Source organism: Lissotriton helveticus, chromosome 3_1, assembly GCF_964261635.1.
Source record: "Lissotriton helveticus chromosome 3_1, aLisHel1.1, whole genome shotgun sequence".
Taxonomy (NCBI): Eukaryota; Metazoa; Chordata; class Amphibia; order Caudata; family Salamandridae; genus Lissotriton; species Lissotriton helveticus.
In genome coordinates, this window is record NC_136061.1 from 338,192,788 (window position 1) to 338,218,212 (window position 25,425).

At 46.9% G+C, this 25,425-nt stretch overlaps 1 protein-coding gene and 1 pseudogene across 1 annotated transcript in view; both read right to left on the reverse strand.

Moving 5' to 3' along the window:
• The window catches only part of PIGL (phosphatidylinositol glycan anchor biosynthesis class L), a 450,063-nt gene that overhangs the window by 105,391 nt on the left and 319,247 nt on the right, over nucleotides 1-25,425 (reverse strand). The window contains exon 4 of the mRNA XM_078679985.1: nucleotides 17,695-17,762. Within this exon, the coding sequence (XP_078536111.1) occupies nucleotides 17,695-17,762 (68 nt within the window). The remainder of the gene's footprint in view (nucleotides 1-17,694; nucleotides 17,763-25,425) is intronic.
• On the reverse strand, nucleotides 6,785-6,956 carry LOC144825723 (U2 spliceosomal RNA; annotated as a pseudogene).

Genomic DNA, 25,425 nt, shown 5'->3' on the forward strand with positions numbered 1-25,425 from the left:
AAGAGGGTGAGTGGAACACCCAGTACTATCGACATCGACAGCAGACCCGTATCCCCCGGCTCGAGGATTGAGAGCTGTGCGCCGGATACGCTGGTGCTGGTCCCCTGTACTGAGACTGTCCCGCTTGTCACCCCCCCCCCTATGATCAAAGACTTACGAACCCTTTTTACCCGAATGTAAATATATGACCTTTTAACCCTTTCACTGCGGCGTGCTAAGGGGCGGGCGCACGGCGCTCCCGCGCTGGTGACGGAACTGCTCCATCACGCCCCTCGGGTGAGCTGTGCTCGTGACGGACGGTTCCGTCACGGCCCCGCCCACTCTATAGAACACTCAGCGCAGGCGCGGAATTCGTGCCGTGCAGGCGCGGCGAGCGGGCCGTGACGGAACTGTTCCGCCATCAGCACAGCCCACCCGAGGGACGTGACGGAACGGTTCCGTCACAAGCGTGGGAGGGGTTGACCTGCAACGGCCGTAATACTTACTGCTTGATAAAGAACTCGTTATCAGTACTCAATTGTGTGGTGTCCATTTATAACGCAGTAGAAGTTCTGCGCGTACGATCTCGAAGGTGAAGTCCCCTCCTGCGAGGGTTTCACGCCTGTGCTCGGCAGCGCTCCTGGGAGAGGTGGATGCCGGGGTGGTCCAGAGAACGCTCTCTGTCCCCCCTGACATCGCCCCTTCTAACAGGGAGCACTGCAAACTAAAAGTCCCCTTGGCCCACTGTGAACTACAGGTAACTTCTGTGGGCAGGCAGGACGGGATGTGGAAATGTGTCCTGCAAATCCAATGCTACTATCCAGTCTCCTGGGTCCAAGGTAGACAGAACTTACATGAGCATCTTGAATTTCTCCTTTTTCAGAAAGAAATTGAGAGGTTGTAGGTCTAGGATTGGACGGAGGCCTCCGTCTTTCTTGGGCACAAGAAAGTAGCAGGAATAGTAACCATGACCTACTTCTGATGCTGGCACCTTCTCGAAGGACTGACCCGCCCTTTGGCTGTCTGTCCCATGTGCTTTATGAGACCCACATCCTCTGCCACTAAAAGGCTGGGAAGCCTGTTGGCCATGGTAGCTGGGAGAGTAGGACTGGGGATGACGAGGGGCCGGAGACAAAACCAAGGACCTGGCCGTAGCTTTGCTGTCTTTAAAGTGCTCAAGGACTGGCTCAGCCTTCTCTCCAAAAAGGCGAGAGCTATCAAAGGTGTATGTCAATAAGCGAGGCTTGGATATCCCCTGGAAACAAGTTGTTCTCAGTCAGGCATGATGCCGCAGGGCCACCGACAATGAAATTGCTCTTCCCAAAGAATCAGTCATGTCAATTCCACATCCCATGATGAACTTTGCTGTGTCTCTTCCGTCAGCAACAGCATGGAAGAGTATGGCACTGGCCTCCGGGATTATGGGCAGCACTTGTGCAACCAAATCCCAAATCGTATGGGAATACCGGCCCAAAAGACATGCGGAATTCACCGACTGCAGTGCAAAGCTGGCGTAAGAGAACAGCCTCTTCCCAAAGGTAACCAGCCTTTTGGATTCTCAATGTGGTAGAGTAGTAGGGAAAACACCAGAGTTGATTCTAGAAGTGGAGGCTTGGACCACCAAGCTCTCTGGAATGGGGTGCTGGGTTAGGAAACTGTGGTCACCAGTAGCGGTGCAATGGTGGCGGACAATTGTCCTATGATCAGGGGCCCTTGTGCAGGGCCTGGACCAGCCCCAGGTAGAAAGAACATCACTAAGGGCTTCATTGAATGAGAGTAAGGGTTCAGAGGGGCGACTCCCTACTGAAGCACCTCCGTCAAGACGTTTGCCACTGAGGGCAGGTTAAGGTCCAAGACTGTTGTACAGCTTATACTTTCCCAAGTAAAACTGTGCATTTGTTGGACAACATAACCATCAGAACTTTGTGAAATTGATTCTGCGCACACAATCCGGATATGTTGGCCGGAGTCCTGCTAGATGATAGTGCAGCATCTGTACCCCTAATCTTACAGGGTAACAAATGGATGTGCAACCTCAGAATATAATACCCTTGACTCCCAAAGGAAATTGTGGTAACAGACCTAGAATACTTTCTCTTAGTTAATGCATACCCAAAGAGATACACAAGAAATAGACAGTGACGCGTTTCAATAGTAATTGAAGCATTGTGATTCTTGAGTAAAATACTTGTGCTTCAATAATAAACAGAAGAAAACAGAATAATGAGATTGGGATTACTAGAATGGTGAAAAAGATAAACAGTTCAACCATCTTTCTTGTTACAGGGAATATATGCTTGCATACAAATACTGTAATATATATAAATATATACTGTATATACTCCGACCTAGCGCATCCTAACCTATCAAGTCTAGGGTGAGAAAATCTGCCAAATACCTGTAGGGTGATCAAACTCCCCATCACTTGTGGGTTAATGTCATCAAGCCGCCTGTTTAGGTGCTGAACTGGACAGCATCACTTGCACAACATCTTGTGCTTATGGGACTTACCCGATTTCCCTGACGAGTTGGAGTAGGACGACAGTCGTGGTTCCGCAAAAGATCCCGAGACCTTCCGCACAAATGAGATCTAGAGCATCGCGAAGTTCGATGTCAGGCGGCGAGGAGCTTGAGGGATCACTCCCTCAGCGCCTTTGGATGCATGTCGTGGCAGTCCTCACAGGTCTTGGAGTCGTGGTCATGCGCCTAGCACCACAAACAAACCAGGTGAGGTCTGTCACAGAAATCTACCCATGTCAGACTGTAGGAAAGTGCCTCTTTTGGATATGGTTAGCCCCGATTTTTTGCCTGGGGAAAAAAAGTGTACAGGGCCCCTGCCAACTAGGTCTCCTGTGCCAGAATCTCTTTCCCTAAACTGTACTATTTATTTCCCAATTGCCACAACTTCAGTACTCCTTGTAAGTCTCTATTAAGTGGTACCCCTGGTACGTAGGGCATTGGCACTAAAGAGTGATCCCAAGAGTAGCAGCACAAATTGTGCCACCTTAGGGTCCCCTCACCAAGGCCATGCACCCTGCCATCACAGACTGCATGCCTTGGTGCAAACAAAACCGAAGAGTCGACATGGTACACATCCCTGTGTGCCATGGCCACAGACACCACATGGGATAAAGGTAAAATACCACTCTGGCAGGCCTTATAGTCCTAAGGGATGGTGTAATATGTCTCCTGTGAGGACAGATCTGCATGAGCAGATATGGCCCTACAATATCAATATTGATTCTTCGATATTCTAAATTAACAAGAAAGCCATAGAGAGTACATGGGTTGGACACTCGTCATTACGAGTTCCCCAGCTCCATGATGGCTTTGCTGTATTATGGGATGCTTGGTACCAAACATCTCATCTAAATAAACCTGCACAGATTCCAGTGCCCGATTTATTAATAATTGCACACAGAGGGGTCCACTGAAACCTACAAACCCTTAGTGAGGTCACCTACTAGTATAAGCCAGCCTGTCACCACCAGACAGAGTTCTGATCTCATGGGATGAGCACCAGCGCGCTCAGTGGTCGAGAACAAAGATTATCCTGAGAGGAGGTGTTTATGCCTTCCCCTAATCAGGAAAAGCCATCTGTGGTGGGAAGCTTCAATGGCCTTACCTCCTTTGAAATGTGACCCCAGCTTCTCCTAATAGAAGGAGCAGACCCCTCCCCCTCCTGTCCTCGCCACAGTTTGGCAGGAAGACAGGATGGAAAACTTAGAAAGAATAGAAGGTGTGCCCCCCTCTGCCAACTCCACCCCTCAGGTGTTGGAGGAGAAGTACAGCACATTTTTCAGGTGCCCAACATCTTGAAGATGGTGGGACATCTCCAATCAGGGCTAGGATTATGTCCCCCTCCCACAGGAGGTGAGAATAATAGAGGGTGTAGGCAACACAGCTAAGGGGCCCATTGGCCACTACCTGTCACTCCCTTGTAAATGCCCCTAAATTTAGGAATAAGGTGACACCCCCGGACCCAGAACAATAGCATCCACGTCACAAGAAGAAGCCGAACGAAGAACGGCTGTTCGACAGAGAACTGCAGACCTTGTGGTGGACTTTGGGCGCAAAATCTGGCCTGTCACCACAGAATTCGACAATCGCCATGCTCCGTTGCTGTATGGCCTCCACAAACCCCGGAGCATCGTAAGCACTTTGCAAATCACTGGCCCCAGGACCCACAAGAGCTGAAAGGCACCAATATCTGGGGCACCAGAACCCTTGCTGCAAAAACCTAAAAAACCGAGTCCAGGCAGACTCCACCTCTACAGCAAGCCAGCAACCTATGAGGGACATCATGACTCAGGAGACCTATCTCAGCAATAGCCCAGCAGCACCAGAATTGTCACTACAAGGTGCCAGCCCCTGACAAAAAGGTGCTTCTTTATGCCCAGCTGCAATTCTTCACTGTCCCTGATTGTGATTTTATTATATTACGAAAAGTGTTTACCTTGTTCTTGAAGTCCTTGGTCTAAATATTTATATAAAAATACGTTTTCTAATTTGGTCTCGACCTCATTCCTTGAGAGTGTGTATCGTTTATTGCCTCTGTAGGTACAACAAATGCGTAGTATTCCCCCCTGATAACCCTGTTCGCCCACACTTCCACAAAAATACAGCATTAGTATTATCTACTTTTGCCTCTGTAAACCACTGAGGGTCTCTTCTAGCTCCCTGCACAGTGTACCCTATTGTGATGCACTATATATACTTAAAAAAAGTCCTCAGTAAGTTGCAAAAAGTCAGACAAAAAATGACTGAGGGTCGCTCAGACTGGGTCATCGCCAGCTGGCACCGAAAGGAAAAAACTGATGTCAGCGCACCGGGGTGGCGCCTATATTGGTACAGCGAACGTCACTTCCAGGATGGATGACGCCAATATGGAGCCGAATTATGCCACCTAACAACCCGTAGGGGTAAGGACCAAAAAATCTTCCAGATCCAGTCTGACACCTGGGGATATTCTAAGGGAAGGAATCTGCAGCCAGAAGTCTCTATCAGATATGTGTATTTAATGGAATGTTAATGTCATGTACGGATTGCAACCCATTGCTAGTGAGAAATTAATTGCAGGGTTTGAGTCTCGAATACAACAAATGGTAATAATAGCGAAACTTAAAGAAAAAAACATATCCTTCCCGCTGGCACACTGCTGTGAAACCGGATAGACGCTTTCATGCTCCTAAAGTATTCACTCCTACAGCCGTGTAAACTTCTTGGCAGCGGTCGACAACAATGATCCTCTCTTCATGAAGCGACACATGCACTTCGGCCAACATATCACACAGTTGCAGGAAACTGAAACAATGCGAAGGCCCACATTGATTATTTGTACAGTTACAACTGCATAACCAACCGTAGGGAGAAACTACAGGTAACAGCAGTCACCCTTTACTCCTGCAGTTGGTCGACAGCACCCTCCACCAAGCCGCCCCTTACTCCAAATTAACAACCGCAAGACTCGTAAAGGTAAAACGCGCTGGTGGATGTTAGAAGCTGGAGACAGGTGTGTTCCACCAGTGTTAAGAGTAAGGATGCTTGGAGCAAGTAGAATCAAAAGTAGCTTGCGAGGTTCAATCGGAAGTTGACACCTGTGCTGATTATAAGGTGAAGCAAAGCACTAATTGGCACTCGTCACCATGTTGCAAGAAACAGGAAACGCACATCCACTTTATTTAACCACAGTGTCAAACAGAATGTATAGAACAGTACCTCACGTGGCGGGTAAGGCATTCAAGGTGACAAAGGAGACAGACTATAAGAATATGGAGGGGTGAAAAGAAGAAATTAGCCCCAGCAAGTTTGGTGGACAGAACATTCACTGCTTTTTGGGTTAAGTCCCCACATCCACCAAACTATAAATGAGGCCCTTAGCGCCTTTATAAAAAAACATATCTACTGAGCGCTTATAGGAACAATCACAACAGGCAGGCACCACCGCATAACGCAACCTAACTTAATATTCAGCATTGGTGAAACCATAATCGAATCAGCAAAAATCAGACACCATGGCCTGAAACACAATCACTCGAGTACATCACAAATCCCCCGTTAATGGAAGGCAGTTTCCCAAGACTGAAACAATGTTAAGTAAGCATGTGTACTCCTTATGGACCGCAGACTTCTCCCCAATGGTCGAAAAAGGTGGGATCAGCAAGGCACGCCATGCCACTATTTTCTTTTATTTAATACAATCCATTCCCCTGCTTTCTTATTTTAAAAATGCATCCCAGGACGGCAGAAATTGCCAAAGCCTGTAGATAAGGCACGCACGTTCGGGGACGGGTGGGGTGGCCAGAAAAAGAAAAGGATTCAGTCTTTTCCTTCCTCCCCGGAGTAGACAAGCACAGTATCCACTCCTCCTGCTCTGTAGCTGGCAGCTCCCACCCCCCTTCTTCCTCTTATTCCCTCTCTTTCGGTCTCTGTCTCGCTCCTTCTCACTTGCTGAAAACCCTGACTTCAAGGAAAGGCTTTTTAGCCTCTCTTTCCTCTACTTTCGTTCATTTGTTTCCCCAAGTGAAATTTATCCAAAAAAGAAAGACACTTTAGTTGGAAATGTCATCTTTTTCAGACATTTTTCTCTTTCAAAGTGCAGCCTCTGGACCGAGAGAAGAAAAAAAAAGGTTCAAAATACGAAAAATAACGCAATAACTAAATAAAGCAAGACATAGTGGTCGAAAAGTGTTCAGCTTGGTTTTATTCACACCCAATCACATTAGCGCCACTTTACAGAGTTTGCGAGCAAAGCACTACTTTTGTTTCATTGTCTCTCATTGTACAGCATTGTTTTCCCCGGGTGGGGAAGTGCACCATTCCCGGAGGTACTGCAATACCAGGTTGATGCATAGAGTAGACAGAGAAAGACTCTATTCCCTCTCCCTGTTCCAAAAATCAATTTAGTTATGGTCCTAGGGCTCATAGTAGATATTAAACTAATAAGAACAATTTTTGTTCCTTCTTTTGTCAGGCATTTGTGTCTGGTTCAGATACATACAATCGCCACCTTCTGCAAAGACCAATTTGTTCGTAACTTGTAGGTTCCAAAGTTGTCAAGTGCACAAGCTATCTCTTTGACCTTGTTTCAAAATTAAATTAAATGTAAATTTGTAACGAGCACTAATACCCGAGGGTGTCTAAGCGTGGCGGCTCTCCAGTATGTGCTAACCAGAAGGTGTTGCTGGATTAGTGCGATCGGGCTAGTTATTAAACAGCCTGGTTTTTATGAGTTTGTGGAACGCCAAAAGATTGCTTTCCTTCTTAGGCGCCAGAGGGAGTGAGTTCCACAGGCTAGCAGTGGCTGCAACAAAACTTTCCCCCCCCATGGGGCAGTTTTGGCCATAGGGATTACCAGATTGGGGGAGGCCGCTGAGCCGAGAGGCCTCCCTGGGACATACCAACGGAAACTGGTTGTAAAATAATCGGGGCCAAGTCCACGTAATGCTTTAAAATCGATGCAAAGGGCCTTTCATTCAATTAGTCTTTCAACTGGTAGCTAGTGAAATATTGGGAGGGCATGAGCCACTGATTAGTGTTTCGGGATGGCAAGTAACAGACGGACTGCTGCATTTTCGAGGACTAGCATTTTGTTAAGGAATCATGATTGTATATTGAGAAATAGCACGCTGTAGGAATCAATTATTTATTTATTTAAAGATTTTTATTGATTTGAAAATCAGGGCAAAAGTACATTCATGAGATAGTCACACATGGCTGCAATCAGGGCAAGACATTAAAGCAACGCTACACAGTCCCACATCAATAAATTGAAAAGAACAATACACTGGCCCTCCTCCCGGATCCCGCCGGCATTACATTCATGTTACGGTGATACATCATCTGCTACGAGTTCTGGTGGGTCACAGATATATCCTCTAAACTTGTTCCATGCTCCCCATACCTTCTCCCATTTTCGGGGACAACCACGATGGATAAAAAACGCCTTTTCGGACACCATTGCCTCATCCATATCCTTGCACCATTTCCTTAGCGTAGGCGTTTCATCCGCCTCCCATAACATAGCAATATTGCATTTAGCGACAGTCATACCCAGCATCGTCCAATCCTGCTCCTAGTGAGTGAGGTCGTTTGGGTCCCACACATTTAATAGACAGTGTCGTGGTTCTGGCAATACCGAGATTTCCACCGCCTGAGATATGGTGCGCATTACCTTGGCCCAGTATGTTACAATATGGGGACAATCCCAGATAGTGTTAAAAAAGTACCTTCCTCCCCACATTTCCGTAAACAGTATTGGTGTTGGGCTTTCCCCATTGCATAGAGTGTCATTCTAGAGTGATATGTGTGGTGTAGTACTTTGAGTTGGACCAGACTGAGCCGTGAGGGTATGGCCGTTTCACGTGGCGATGATAGTGCCTCTTGCCATTCTGACTCGTCAAAGTCGCCCACATCCCGGGACCATTTTTGTCGCAACTATGAAGTCGGGTCTGGCAAATTGTTGACTAATTTGCGTTATGTAAAGGAAGTCGCCCTATGAGTCATGTGCTCCGTCAGGAGTCTATCCTCCAATGGAGTGGCCTCTGGTACGGTGGTGCCCGGCACTAAGATCGCCTGAAGCGCGTGCCGGATTTGGAGATATCTGAACTTCTCTATCTGCGCCATGCCATACTGGGCTTCCAATTGTGTGAATTCGACCACCGCACCAATCTTCCAGAGATCCCCCACTGTGGAAATACCATTATTATCCCAGTTTTTAAACCCCTTACTGTTCCGGAGTCGTCCCAGCCTTTGTGAGTCCCACAGTGGCGTCATTTGTGTGATAATTCCTGCACATTTTAATCGAGCCTGCGCTTGGTAACATATATGAATTGTGTGTGCCGTTGGACCAATCAAACCGGGGGGCCTACGTTTGCTCTATAGGGCTGACATCAATCCGCCCTCCTCTATTTCCTGTCTATCTGCTTGGTACGCAGGTTCGTCATGTGGGGCATGTATCCAGTAGTTAATTAATTTAAGATGTGCCGCCCAGTAGTACAGCTGCATGTTTGGAAGCGCTATCCCCCATCGTACCAGCTACGTATCAACTTGTCCTGGGCGATCCGTGCTGGTTTGTTCCTCCATAATAAACCGGAGACTTCAGCTGCTATGGCTTTGAAGTAGGCCTGTGGGACCAGAAATGGTGTGTTTTCGAGGACATATAGAAAACGGGGGAGCGTCATCATTTTGTAAAGTGCTGCCTTGCCCAGCAGCGTGAGGGGAAGATTACGCCAGAACGTCGCATCACGCTCAAAGCGTTCCAACGGAGTCCTTAGATTTTTTTGCATAGAACTCGTTAGGGTCAGGTGTTGCGTAAATGCCTAGGTATTTGAAGGCTTCATCAGTAATCCGCAATGGGCAATCCGAAGGAAGCAATGGTGGCGGACCCTTCAGCACATACAGCACGGACTTGGACCAATTAATAGTGTACCCTGACACTCTACCAAATTTTTCCCATACATTCAGAAGCTCTAGGATGGATTTTCTAGGGGAGGCTAAATATAGAAGCACATCATCTGCATATAACTATATGCGATCTTCCCAGGTATCTGTCCACCAGAGCCCGCGGATTGAGGGTTCCCATCTGATCCACGCCACCAGTGGTTCTAGAGCAGTAATCAATTTTTGACAGGATAAGTGCCACAGCTTTCTGAAGCTGTAATGGAATAAAAGGTAATATTTTCCTGAGTGTTTTAATTGTAAAAAAACAGGAGGAGGTGATCGCTTTTATTTGCGCCTCGAAGGACAGTTTGGTGTCAAAGTAGACTCCTATGTTTTTCACCTTCGTGACTGGGATGGAGATTTCTCCCAATTCCTGTGGCAACCAAATTGGTGTCCAGAAGGAGATATTGCATCTAAAGAGAAGCACCTGATTACATAATCATTCAGCCCGGCGCGGGGCACATCGAGGATGGCCTCAGCAGTACCACAACCTCCACCCTCTCTCCCTCTGCATCTGGGGGAAAGGGCCTGCCCAGCATCACTGAAGGGGCCACCAATCTTTAGTAAGCATGCGAAAACGGCTACCTACGATTGCCCTGCAGTGATTTACACCTCAACTAGTAAAGCTAATTGTCCCTCACCTCCCCCCCGTGACCAATACAAAGGTCACATCAGGATGCACCCGTGGCCCAGCCTTTAACCTCATCAGCTCTTTATTTTTGGGCACACCTAGACAGACGCCGCCACTAGGAAATGAAGAAGAGGGCTTCAGTGTAGAAATGCTGGCCGACTCTGCCCATCCTCTCTCTACCCTGGTAGACCTGGAAACCAGAAGTAAATGAGGCTGCATTAGAAGAGGCCCTCCAGTGGTCTCAGTACTCAGTACCCAGCCCCACCAGCCTCTCCTGGAAATTGTTCTTTGTGCCTGCCTAAAGGTCTCCAGCCCCTCCTTTACAGTTCTGCCCTTTTATCAGCAAGCACTTGGGCCTGCATGAGCACCCTGGACTGACAGAAGCTGAACTCGATGGCAACAAAAACAAACATCAAGTAAGTTGAGAAACACAAGAAACCTGAGTGTTTTTTTTTTAAATGACTGAGGAAAACATTTAATGTGATCCTTATCCGCAGTGTCCCTTATTTTAGTTTATAAGATGTGTACCTCGGCTCTGCTCTCAGGGAAGTGGTATTTCTAAACCATGCTGCTAATGTTTTGTAAGGATATAAGCAATGGACACTGAAACGGGTCCCTTCCGGGCCCTGGAGTCATCTCCTTAACTTTTCAGGAAAAAAACACTGATTTCTGAATATGGAGTGTAAAAGCTTTAAGGTAACCAGGTCTTTCCTGCTTACATTTCACATGATTTACTTTAATCTGCATTCCCTATGAGCGTTTGCTTTTTCCAGCAAGTGGTTTCTGTTTTTTCCAGGCAAAATGTTACTCTGGTCTAGTGCTTAATTTGAATTGAGTAGCATTCAGGTGTTTATAACGGGGCACACTGGGTTGTAGCTGAAGGTGGTGTGAGTTTCTCTCAGTGGGGCAGTATGGTGTTCAGTGAGGGAGAGGACGTGGCACTATGACCAGAGCTGCTGGGGAACCAGGTTCAGCCTTCAAGACTAGTCTACCAGACCACTCTCCTGAGGGAGCACTTGCCCATGCTAGAACTTAGAAGGCCCCACTAGTCTTTAGAGATCCTGATGTCTTAGCACCAGCAGTTGGACCATAGCAGTGGCAAGTGTGGGTTAACTTTGAAGGCCTGGCCACCACAATCCATATGGAAGTTCACCTCCAGTCTTGCGGGCAGCATTTATAGGTTTCATAAAATTCTTTTTTACTTTTAGAACTAGGATTCAGGAGACATTTGAAGCATAAGAAGTCTTTACTGTATATTTCAACACTTTGCTGAATTAGTGCGCTTTAGGTAGGTTTGGCTCACTGTCAGTATATGAAGTAGGGTTTATGGTATCTTTGCCCCTTATAAACTATAGGTTTTATACTTGGGGCGTGAGCTTTATTTTTAATACAAGATTCTACTGAATAGAAGCATATTTGTTGAAATATTATCGCTGGTTTTCTATACATCTGTATCTATAGTAACTAGTTTTGAACAGATGAGGCAGCTAATAAAACAAGAGGTATGGTTATAAAAAATTCTTTAAACTGTACCTTATTTTTGATTGACTTTGATTATTTTTAACCCTAGCACTATTTAATGGAATATTTGCTATGGGTTAACAATGTACCCATTTTTTTTTGTAGCCTCACAGTAGGACCTAGAACCTATTTTAAGTTTTTCAAGACCAACTGTGTTAGTCTCAAATGTGTCTCACCTCAGAAGGAAGGAGGTGAGTGAATTGCCTTTGAGTTTGTGTATGAATGAGTGGGAATGTAATGAAATGAAGGATACCATTAGTTAGCACCTTAGTCTTGATTGGGCCCTCAGGACAAAAAATATTCTTTGAAATTCTGAAAAAAGTATGATTGGAAATTTATTTTTGGCGATATACGATCTAATGGGTTGTTTTTGATTATAATGGGGATGTAATGATGAGCAAAATCTTGTTGTTTATTAGTAGTGTTGTGAGACCATGACATTTTGCCTGATATGTTTTGTTTTCTTGTGCCGGTGAATACTGCACATTTGTTAGGACGGAAAAATGATTATTTACTTTCTGTCTTGAAGGCGGTGGTTCTATTTTGGCATTCCACCGAAATGTGTCGACGCCTACCTCTGTTAAAGTTGAGGGACAATGTTTTATACATGAAAAAGGCTTAGATAGCTTAATTGTTCAACTGATTCCTTAAAATTAACAAAAAATGTTAACGTCTAATGTGTTTCTCTTATGTATTTTCCCTCTTGCCACAGTGTATTCGTTATATATTGTGTCGCACTGTTTTAACGTTTCATTTTAGACTGTTTTTAAATTGATGAATTTGATGTAATTGTATATTTTATATGGTGTGAAACATTAAACATTGCTTAATAATTACAAATACCTGTTAAGAATTGTCTTGTTGGTCCCCTTTGAGACAGGTATAACGGAATGTATGGAGTGCAAGAAGTGCAGTATGTAAAAGGTGAATGAAGAGATTTCTCCAAGAGATTTTTGCTGATACTTTTGTCAGTTGTGGAACCCTGTCTCTTGGAGTAGTGTGGCCTCTCTTTTATACTGAGCAACGAAGCAGCACAGCGAAGAGCAACAGTGACTGTCACTGAGGTCACAGGACCCTTGAGGCAAGCCCGCCGCACCCAGTGGTACCTCTATTGGCCTTGTTTCAGCAGTAGCAGTGCAACTCACTAGGGATTGGCAACGCAGGATTTGCACGCTACCAAACTAAGTTCACAAACGTTGCGGTCTCTCTGCCTCATGCACAATCACTTTTAACATGCGCTGCCTGGTTTGGGGCCACTGGAATTATCAAGCAATGGAGGAAAAAATTATGTTGCAGTGTTGACAAATTATGTAGAAAACAAAAAAGGCTGCAGCGAATGCATTACATTTTCTGATACTCTATTATTTTGACATTTTTACACATACTTAAAAGACTGTGCTAAGATTTTGCCTCATTAGTACCAGCTTAACATACAAATGCTGCTGTGAGAAAGATGACAAGTCAACCTTTGCAAAGGGCTTTCCGCTTCGCAGCAGCACAAGTCACATTTTTTAGTAACTCTATTGATCTGTTTGAGCTGCAAACTAGTTTTTGTTAAAATCGTCAGATTATGCATCAAATGATGTATTATGTGACAAACATGGCAGAGCCATAATTATGTGGAAAACATTTGCAGACTAGGATATTTGGCATTTATATTTGAACTGCTCTTATCAAAAAAGGGGGAGAAGAGCTGATGATAGAAACTGCATGTTCAGAGACAAATGGCTAGTGAATCCATTTTTAAGTATATTTGGGACATTCTGTGATTGAAGACATATCCCACTTTGTGAATGCATTTTAATGCAAATAACTCATATTAAAACTTAAATAAACATGTGTATCTATTGGTTGAATTAAATAACGTAATAAGCTGTAACTGGTCAGTGAAATGTGAAACAAATCGTAAAAATTGGGGTGTTTTGCTCTTTCTGGCCACACCACTAACTCCGCCCACTGACCCCATTCTCGGGTTATTTCTGCCCCTTGATTCCCCCCCCCCCAGAGTTTCCCTATTATTTTTCCCCACTTCGATCTCTGCTTATCCCCCACAAACATCTCAAATCTCCAGTTTTCACAAACAAGGGAATTCTCTATGGGCCCAGTTCCTTAATCCAGAACCCTGTTTCCAGATGGACGGTGTCGGTCCCACACTCTCAACACGAGAGGGGCGGCAACAACTGTGGCGTAACAACAACCTGAGAGTAATCGAGGCTGGTTTGTCAAAGACGTCAAGCTCCAGGGACATGTCTATTTTTAGGCTCTGCAAGATGCGCCTCACAGTGACAGGAGGATGTGCAAAGCAGTTGGAGAAACGGCCCCCGTCTCTCAGAAGGGATTTCCAGGTAGACAGCGTCACTCGGGCTGTTGTCAATAACGTCATCGGTGATTCTTGGCTTGAGTTCCTTCCCAGACATACAAATTCCTTAAAGCTCTTCTGCAAACAACCAATTCTGATAGAAAAAAATTGTGCGCTACTCCGCCACTGACGCCTGGCCAAGTAGGCGAAAGGCTTTCCTGCGGTGAGTTTCCATAAAGGGATAAAGGTTTGTGGGCTGCACTTTGGCTTGATATCAGAAAGCAGGCAGGGGAACTCGGCTGGGTGGATGTTCTCCTTGCTAAAGCGTTAGTCATAACCAAAGTACAAATTACTCTTTTATGCAACCTGAGCCAAAAGTTAGTCAGCTGAAAATAAACGAGCGAATCTTATTTTAACTCTTTAGGGCAGTGGTTCTTAAAATGTGGCCCGTAGACCACGGCTGTCCACAATACCTACTCAGCGGGTCAGCAACAGTATGGAAAATTAAACATGATCTGCAGATCAATAATAATAATAATTATATATATATATATATATATATATATATATATATATATATATATATATATATATATATATATATATATCAAAATATGTACAGCAAAATTGAATATTTTAAAATGCTCAGTAAAAATGAAGGAATTCGAAATTGGGTGCTAAGAATTAAGTAGGTACCCCTATCTTGAGTGTGATAGCGCAAGAACAGCAAACTCAATCTAGAATGGATGATGGTTGCCCTGAAATGAAGTAGCATTGGGAATACGAGAACATAAACAGATCATGCATGACGAGCACAAAAGACAAAGCAATATGCTAGAGTGTAACACATTGCTTTGTCTTTTAGATACAAAACTTAAACTTAAAAAAAGCTCCAACCTTCCATTTAAAAGTCTGTGATTTTAGCAGTTTTTTGTTTGTGAATTAAATAGTTCAGAATATGTGCATCTGTTTGATGTTTATTTGCTTCTGTATTTTTGCACATTGCTTTGAGGTGTGAATCATAGACATTTCTTAGGCAGTGGTCCCCAGCTCCAGAAGTGATACACTGGGGGTCCACCGAAGTCAAAAGGTTAAGAACCGCTGCTTTAGGACAGTTAACTTAGTTGCATGAAAGAAAATAGTTACGGTTCATCAGCTGTTACAAAATATCACCATATTCATGGCCTTGTAAACACTGCTGTGACAAGAGTTCACACAGTTTTTGGATATCTTATTCTGGGTGTCAAGCAGTTTATACTTTCCTTCAGCAATTCAAAGATGGATGCCACATAAGTGTGAGCACATACAGTGGCAATCATAGAATGATTATTCTTTTGTTTAAGGCGAATAAAGATCTGTGTGGACCCAAGGCAATGAGAGAATTCAGGAGCCAAAGAACCATAGATAATTGACTGTATTGTGTATCAGCAGAAATGTTTACCTAAGTCATCATGTATCCAGCACAAACCCGCCCCACCCAATTCCACTCGACAACCTTTGAGTGCTCACATCTTCATATTCCTAAGTCCCAGAGGGACCTGGAGGATTTAACCCGGCACACTGCTAGTGTGGGTCTGGTCCCATAAACTGGATCATGCCCAGATTGTAGAACTGTTAGAACTAACATCTAGCCCATAAAACCTTATAGACATTGCCATTTTAACTGGAATGTGTTTCCGACCCCCAAGGTCTAGCTCCTATTGAATATTTCAGTGGAACAAGGCACAATCTAAGTAATGAGTGGTCCTGACTTTCAGGGCTGGTGGGGGAGCCAGTTCAGTTGGCATGTTATAGGAATAATAATAGGGCTTCTGTGTAGATGGAAATTGAGTGATTCTAGGGCCTCAATGGTGAGGAAGTGGTGTACCCAACTGTGGGCTTGGTAGTGGGGATGAGAAGATCGGTGCTTGGCAAAACTCAGTCACTTTTATGGCTTTGCCTCTGAGTAGAGTGCGGGACCAATGAGTTAGATCAAGGGCTTCCAGAAAGGATGACTGAAGCAGCTGTGTTTTCTGCCCAAACAGTAAGTCTCTTATTATTATATGAATATGTGTGGTTTGTTAGTGTTGGGGGGTAAATTAATTGAAAAAATGTATTCTGAAGGAGGTCAGTTCAAGGCATTGTGCTTAAAGAGGTTAACAGTGTACGATGAAAGACATCTCAGGAGGAGTCCATAGAATTCACTCAAAGGCCACCTCGTTTACCAGGGCTTTTTAGTGGGATTTTGTGGATTTCTCACAGCTTAATAGTGAGTTTAAGAATAGCCTCAGTAATTATAATTCAAAAATATATAATCACAAGTTAACCACCACTGAAGTTGGTTTTTGGGAAGCGAGCTATGCACAGCGGACTTACAGAGGGCTCCGGTGGATCTGCTAACAAGTACCTGCAACCAACACAGGTTATCCTGAACTGTGCCAGTCAAATCCCCAAAGAGCTACCACTGGAAGAGCGTAAAATGCCATTGTAAATAGGATATCATTAGATGAGTGTGCGAGTGGAAGGCCATATCCACACTACATAAACTTGAATAGGCTACTGAGACGGTAATACATTGATTGCTGAGAAGTCATTTTTTTTTGCAAAGCAACCTCCCCTAAACAGTGGCCACTGTACAGAGGAACCCCTGAACATTTTTGTCACTGAACAAATCACGCCCTAGAAGAATTGCTCCATGTGGACTAGTTAAAGAGTAAGTTTTACCAAAAATCTATAATGACTGAAAACACAACTAAACAAATAACACAAAGTAAAGCAATGTAAATCAAGGTTAATCAAATTAGGAAAAGAAAGCTAGGAAACATAAAATCTAACACTGCTGCCGTTGGTTTCTCTTCACGAGTTGACCAGCTAATTCTACAGAAGGTATGTAAAGGTTCACTTCATACTGATCAGAACATCTTCACTTCATTTGAATGCATGGGAGAGATAGTGTCAAATTTGAATCTCACTAGATAACTAGACATGTCTCAAATTTTGTAAAAGCTAAGAAACAAAACAAACCTTTTTGTAAAAAAGTATGTTATTTCCCGGTAAAATGAAAGGGGAAACTGTGGTTGTGCATACATGTTGCAGTGCTCGGAATGCTGATACTCGTGCAAACTAACTGATGTTTGTGCTCAAGTGGTTTGCAAGGGGCTTGGATGATTTCAGCTCCCAGGCACTGGGCAAGTCTAAGTGTCTTGTGACCTTCGTTACAGGCACTAGAGAATACCCAGTGTGATTTCATGCAACAATTGGCCAGGAATAAGTTGCACTCTTTAACCCAGTCTTACAAAAACGAGTGATATATTATGGACTATCAGGAACGGAGATAAAAAAGTAAATAACCTTTATGTGGCATTGCGAATTCCAAAGCCATGGCATATACTGATCTACAATTTCCGTGATTCTGTCGCATATCTGAATTTATTCAGAAACTGCAACATCAATAATAAACTCAGAGCAAGTTTGGAGAAAATTACATGAGAAACTTCAAGGTGCTTTAGAGCACCAGTGTAGGTAGCTTAGAGGCTCCATCAGGCTACCAGTTATTATAGAGTAGTACAACGTTCAGTGACAAGAAGGGCAACGCCACTATCATCTCTGTGAACGTACTGGCATGTTGTGTAAATCCGGAGGACATTTCAGTGACCACAGGGAGCACTAATGTGTTAACTAGGCGTGTTTTCGGGACTTACTACACATTTCCCCCAAAGACAACTTTCCCATTATGAGTTAATTAGGCACTCCTACATGAGATTCTTATGGTACCCATATGAATCTAATGCACTGACCCCACTTGAATAAACAATGAAAGTGTAGACAATGAAAGGTACAGTACCGTACAGCGTTGAAAAGAGAAATATGGTTGATGTGTCCACTCACGCCTCCCTCGTCGAAGGTTAGCACCTTTGGGGGTGAAGAGAAGCATTCAACATTGGGTACTGATACAAACATATCACAAATTACACAAACATGGCTACATGCTTCTGCAGAACATCAAGTTTAATGTATGCAGCAAGAGGTGTGCACCCCAGAAGGGGCATCTCAGCATTTTATCCTTCTGCGAATATTATCGAGGCCAAGAAAATATATTTATATACACATACATAAGGACACACACAAACACACACACACACTTAAAAACACGTTTTGAATGACTGTTAACATTACAAAGGATACACTCTACTGCAACTATGAAACTTGCAAAACTTGCATTGGTCATGACTTTGTGGTGTACAGACCACACAACATAATATTTCTGATATACTCAGTATGACTTGTGTTTTTTGTGTGCAACACCGTGCTATAGGCTAGTCTTTTATATATGTTTCCTTTGAGGCACCTTTTCTTCAATCTTCAACGTTCATATGACATAATAGATTATAGTAGGATGTCAAGTTTGGCAAAATTTGATGCAATTGTAATGAAGCGAGAACAGTCCGTGAAAAATCGAGACAGGTATAATGTACACCCACCGGATAATCCATGCCAGCAGCCGGACGCTACAGCTGACTCAACTACTGAGGTCGACACGTTCCGATGCTGACATGGTTAGCATTCTTACAAGAGAACATTTCTGTTAAAGGGCAAGTTACAACACATCTTCCCTTTATAAAACAAAAGAAAAAGAACAGGAGGAAAGAAGATATGAGAGCAGGTTGGAAGAAAGGACCAATAAAGTATCAGGCAACATTTCTATTGAAGAACATAATCTTGAAGGTGTGTAGGCGGTCTTCTGGGTCTAGCAGGGTGTCCAGAAAGATCAGAACAAAGACCCCGGACATGTCTAGGACCACTATGAGGTTGTTTGACCTGGGTTTGAAAACCCACGCCATCATCCCCACTCCCACATTTAGAAAGGCGGGACATACTCCAAATATCACCACTAGTGAGCATAACAACATTTTTCATAACTTTGACGATGCGCTTAGGACCAAAAAACTTGGATTCACCTTTGGGAGACCACACAGCCTTTTTTTTACAAAAACGAGGTCACCTACCTTCCAGTCGTACTTGCGCAAACCCATTTTGGCAACAAACCTTTGTTTGTAATCATCCTGATACTTCCTGACTCTCCAATCATCTACAGTCTTATTCCTGTCTTTGACCCTCAACCACAAAGGATTACGTTTGGAACCAGCAACCCTGCCCCTAAGTTTCCTGAAGGGAGAGCAACCCATGATATTGTTGGGAGTGTTTCTGTATGCCCATATTTTTTCTCTAACGATTCCCTTGAGAGGGAAACCAGTGTCAACAGCAGTCTGGGCACAGGCTCTCGCGAGCCGGTTCATGCTCTTTACTAAACCATTAGCCTGTGGCAAGTAGAGAGCGGTACGATGGTGGGTGATGGAAAGATCTTTTAGGAAATCACTCATCTCTTGAGAAGTAAATTGCACACCATTGTCGGAAACCAGAACGGCAGGTATCCCTTCAGAAACAAAAATATCCTTCAGAAATTCAATAATGTTTTTGCTCACAACAGAACTCATACAGCATGCAGATATCCATTTAGAAGTGTAGTCAACCAAGATAACCACAAAACTTTCTGTGGGAGCTAACACCTCAAAAGGACCAACAATGTCGATGGCTAGTTTGGACCAGGGTCGTTCAGGAAGAGCCACAGGGGAAAGCGGTGAAGTATTGACCTTGCTGGACTTGTCATTGGCAGCACAAATGGTGCAATCCATGACAGCCTCCTCAACCTGCTTATCAATTTCTGGCCACCAGTAGGATTCTTTGACTCTCGCTTTGGTCAAACTACGCTCTAGATGACCCTCGTGTGCTAAGTTAATAATGTTTTCCCTGAAAGTGTGCGGAGGAAGTAATCTATCCCCTCTGAAAAGTTCACCATCGATAATGTTTAGCTTTTCACAAACATTTCAATAAGGTTTGACAATACTGGGTACATCAGAAAGAGTAGGCCAACCATTAACAACAAATTCCATTAGTGGTTCCCTGGCATGATCACAAGCAACACCAGACTCCCATTCCCATTCCTGTTTATTGAGAGCACATTCCTTTACCCAGGACACAGCATGGTCGGGGAAGTAAGGTACATTTTTTCCAAAAGGCATTCTGGAAAGAAAATCCTAAGACTGGGCAAATATTCAATTGTAAAGTTATATTCTCTGAGACCTTCAATCCACCTTTTAATTCTAGGAGTAGTGCTCTCGCCATTCCTGCATGCAAACATGTGAACTAAGGGCTTATGATCACTGCGAACTAAGAAAGGTAAGCCCCACAAGTAAAACCTGAAATGTTTGGCAAAGAGCAAGCCAACGCCTCGCGTTCAATCACTGAATAGAGTTCTTCAGCTGACTTCAGTGAGCGCGAGGCAAAACCAATGACCTTCTCATTACCATCAACCATTTGGGACAGAACAGTACCCAATCACAGTAAACTTGCTTCGGTGGTGAGAATGGGTTTTCTTAATACATCAAAATGGCCCAGGGTAGGCATGCTAGCAATCTCAACTTTGACAATTTTGAAAGCAATTTCACAGTCATCGGACCAATTGAAATCAACCCCCTTTTTTTAGTAATAACCTCAAAGGTTGTACAACACATGCAAAATTGTAAATAAACTTCGAATAAAACTCAGCCAGGCCAAGAAAAGATTTGACTTGAGCCTTGTTCGAAGGAGCTGGGGCCTGTAAAATCGCTGCAGCAAGGTCAATTTTGATACTGATGCCCTCACCAGAAATAGAATGTCCCAGATACGATACAGAACGGACCCTGAATTTACATTTTTCTCTCTTGAGAGTTGTTGGACAGGCCACATGAAGGGCCGCTCTCCCCCGGCCCAACCAGGCCCGAACCAGCCACGCAAGTACCACACACCACCATTGCACGTCCACCGTCCCCGCAGGGACCCCTACACTCGAACCTGTTGACCGCGTAGGCCGACCCACTACCGGCCTGCGCGCCCATCCTGGGCGCCATCTTGGACACTCCACCACGAGGCCGCCTGGCCCCCGATCGACCTCAACCCTGGGCCTGGCCCGGCCTCAGACATTCCGGCACCAACATCCACCCAGGAGGTGAGCGGGCTACTTGGTCAGTCAATGGGAGCAGGAGGTGTCGATGGCTCTCCCCCGCCAAGTGCCGCTCGCCCATCGCCTCCCCGGGCGCTGGCTCCACCCCCCTGCTGGGTGTCTGAACCCCCTCATCCCGGACCTCCCGACCTCCAAGTGCGAGGGTCCGGACATCAAAGCACACCAGCCCTATAACTGGGGCAGCTCCAGAGCAGGAAGGCAGTTGTATCTTGGAGTCGAGAGACGCAAAGAAGAACTCATCCTTGACGGACTACTGGCGCTGCCGTAGCTCTGCCTTGTGCACCCTCGTCTTGCCTGCTGGCGCTGCCGCGGCTTTGGGAACCACCCTATCCTTCATCATCGTCGGGACCTGCTGGCGTGGCCGCGGACCGTTTGTAACCACCACCTTCATCGGGACCTGCTGGCTCTGCCGCGGACCGTCGTCTTCCTTCATCCATCTCGGGACCGGCTGGCTCCGCCGCGGCCCGTTCATCTACGCCACCGAGCTCGAGGATTGAGAGCTATTTTCCATCTTTTTGGTAACAAGACTGTCCCGCTACCCTTTTCCCAAACAGAGACCAGAACAGAGGGGACCCCTGAGTCCAGACCTCCTTGTACCATTCTACCGTACGTGAAGAATTGTCTATAAAGTATCGTTGAACTTTATCATTGTGTGGTGTCCGTCTGTGGGGGGGAAGTTGCTTGTCTGTACGATTTACTGGAGACGGCTCTCCCCGGAGACCTCTCCCCGTATCCTCGGCCGACCCTCCCGGTCCGTCTAACATTGGTGGCAGCGGTGGGATCCGAATCACCGCATAAACCGTACAGAGAGTAGCTCACCCCACGGCGAATCACGATGTCAACTAAAGACAGCGGATCAACGGAGAAATTCCAGATGGAGAAATTGGGCGAGTACAGCCATCGTGAACTTAAACAGTTCTGTATCGAATTAGGTATCGCTACCACCGGACTAAATACCAAAGATGACTTTAAGCAGGCCCTGGAATCTTGGGCAGAAACCGGGGCTGCCGGAACCCCCGATCAAGACATCGCAGCACAAACCCCCATGGCCCCTGAAGAACGAAGGACGGGTCTCTCGCCAGACGAGATCCAGGAACGAGAAAGAACCCGACTACACGAGCTGGAAATGGCCCGGCTCAAAATGGACGTTGAACTAAAGTTGGCCGAACAGAAAATCAACTTAGAGCACCTGCGTCTCCGAGAAGAAAGAGAGGAGAAACAGAGACAAAGGGAGCTCGAGGAAAAGAAACTGGCATATGAACATGAGCGGAAATTAGCTGAAATCGACCTACGCAAACAGAATAAAGAAACAGGGGTGCCCGAGCAACCCCACACTCCAGGGGCAACAGAGAAGAAGGTACACATCCCCAAGGATGTCGTTCGAGAATACTTCCGAGAGGACGACATCCAGCAATGGTTTAAGGCCTATGAAATCGCTATGACTGCACACCGGATCGATAGAAGCGATTGGGGGGCCGGTCTGTGGGGGAGATTCCTCAATGAGGGCCGCGACGCCCTGCTGCAACTCCCGGACCAGCAGATGACCTCCTATGACCATATGAAAGCTGCACTCCTCACCCGCTATGGCCTCACACCCGAGATGTACCGTCAGAGGTTCCGAGACTGCACCCGCATCCCAGGTACAACTTGGGTGGACTATGTCAATTACTTTAGCCGAGCCTTCGAGGGCTGGATCAAAGGAAGCAAGGTCACAACCTACGAACAACTGTTCAATCTTATGGTATGGGAGCATCTGTCGAACAATTGCTTCATTGAACTTCGCCAGCACCTCCTCGACAGCAAGTTAACGGATCCCCGGCAGCTCGCAGCCGAAGCAGACCGGTGGGAGATCACCAGAGTGAGTCGAAATGGGTCCTCCGAACAAAACCGGAACAACAATGGTCAGCACCGTCCCCGAGGAGGCGGAGGCCAAGGACGCGGAAGAAGCAACGCTCCGGTCACCCCCACTACCAGCCCCACCCCCCCGGCCAACCGGGGCAGCACCCCAGCGCGACCGGGACATCGAGCCAATGTTACCTGCCATCGTTGTCAACGAGTCGGACACTATGCAAACGACCCAAACTGCCCCCAGTACCAGAGCCCAAGACCCCGCCAAGTAGCCGCTGCTGCTCTGGGGGAGGAACGGATCTCAGAGGAACAAGAAGAATATGAACAGGAACACCAAGAATGGGAGCCAGCCGCCATGGCTCTCGCCTGCCTAGGGGGGAGAGACATGGTCCCGCGGGTCCCCCTACCCGCTAATACCCAGAAGTACAGCCAATGGGTGGGCATCAATGGACGCCGGGCTGAAGCCCTTCGTGACACTGGGGCCAGTGTAACAGCCGTCCGCTGTCACCTGGTGACCCCCGAACAATACTTACCAAACATTCTCTGCCCTGTACGTTCAGCCGATAACTCAGAAAGTCTGTGTCGGATGGCCTGCGTCCCCTTCGAATGGGGAGGAGTCTCCGGCATGTTGAAGGTGACGGTCCGAGATGATGCCCCCGTAGACTGCCTCCTGGGTAATGACCTGGAAAGCTCCCCATGGGCAGCAGTCGAACGAAAAGAGCACCTGGGGATGCTGGGCGTCCCGGACTGGGCGTGCGTCACCACCCGGTCCATGACCGCCCGTGCCAACACCCGCCCAGAGGAACTCGAATGGCCGGCGCCACCGCCTCCGGTCGCCCCCGCCGAAACCACCGACCGTGACGTTCCCCCCGAACCAGCTCAACCTCCAGACCTCGCTAACCTCGACCAGTGGCCTCAAGAGGGGGGGCCCACGCAAGAACAATTTCGCCAAGAACAAAAGACCTGTCCCTCCCTCGAGGGACTCCGCCAGCAAGCGCTAGCCCAAAGCGCAGGGGATACCTCCGGAACTCACTGGGTCTACTGGGACAATGATCTGCTGTACAGTGAGCAAAGAATCGCGGAGCTGGGGGCCAGCCGAGTCCTAGTGGTACCCCTCCGTTTTAGAGACTTTCTGCTAAACCTGGCCCACGATGTCCCCCTGGCAGGACACTTGGGTCAAGACAAAACCTATAGCCGCCTGGTGACCCACTTCTTCTGGCCCAAAATGAGGGACAATGTACACCAGCATTGCCGATCTTGCCCCACGTGCCAAGCCAGTGGGAAGAGCGGCCGCAAACTGAAAGCCCCCCTGCAACCTTTTCCCGTGGTCACCACCCCGTTCGAGAGGGTCGGAATCGATATCGTGGGGCCCCTGGACCCGCGCACAAAACAAGGCCATCGATTCATCCTGGTGCTAGTGGACCACGCCACCCGCTACCCGGAGGCTGTTCCCCTGCGGACTGTGACAGCCCCGGTAGTCGGCCGGGCTCTGATGGGGATCTTCTCCCGGGTGGGCTTCCCCCGGGAGGTCGTCAGTGACAGAGGCACGAACTTTATTTCGAAATATATGAAATCTCTCTGGCAACAGTGCGGGGTTACCTACCGGTTCACGACCCCCTATCACCCTCAAGGAAACGGACTCGTTGAGCGGTTCAACCGCACGCTCAAAGGGATGATCGGGGGGTTGGAAGAGCCCCTCCGTCGCCAGTGGGATGTACTGTTGCCGTGCCTTCTCTTCGCATATCGAGAGGTTCCCCAGAAGTCCCTGGGCTTCAGCCCATTTGAACTGCTATATGGACACCCCGTGCGCGGGCCGCTCAGCCTAGTCAAGGAAGGCTGGGAGATGCCCCCTCTAAAGAACCCACCAGATGTTTTCCGCTACCTCCTAACACTCCGCAACCAGACCCGGCGATTCCGAGAACTAGCAAAAGCCAACCTAGAGGCCAGTCAGGAGGACATGAAAAGGTGGTATGACCGGAATGCCTCCTCCATCGAATTTGAACCTGGGCAACAGGTATGGGTGATGTCCCCCACTGAACCCTGCGCCCTACAAGACAAGTGGACAGGGCCCTTCAAAGTGGTCGAGCGCAAGGGTCCGGCTACCTATCTCATCGACTTGGAATCTTCCCGGAACCCCCTCCGGGTCCTCCACGCTAACAGACTGAAACCGCACTTTGTACGGACAGAACTCAGCCTCCTGATGGCCACAGACAATGGGGCTGAAGAGGACTCCGAGCCCCTCCCGGACCTCCTACGAACGCGGGAGAAAGACGGTTCCGTAGATGGGGTCCGACTCTCAGAGGCCCTCACCCGAGAGCAACGCCAGGAGTGCCAAGTTCTCCTGTCACAATTCGCCAGCCTGTTCTCCCTCACCCCAGGTGTCACTTCCTGGTGTACGCACGATGTGGACACGGGGGACAGCCCCCCTATCCGCCACCGGGCCTACCGTGTGCCAGATCGGGTACGGGCCTGCATCCAGGAGGAAGTAGCCAAAATGCTCACGCTCGGGGTCATCGAGCCCTCAGACAGCCCCTGGGCCAGCCCTGTAGTACTGGTCCCCAAAGCAGCTGCCCCCGGCACCACACCAGAACTCCGGTTCTGCGTCGACTACCGGGGCTTGAATGCGGTCACCAGGACAGACGCACATCCCATCCCCCGGGCAGATGA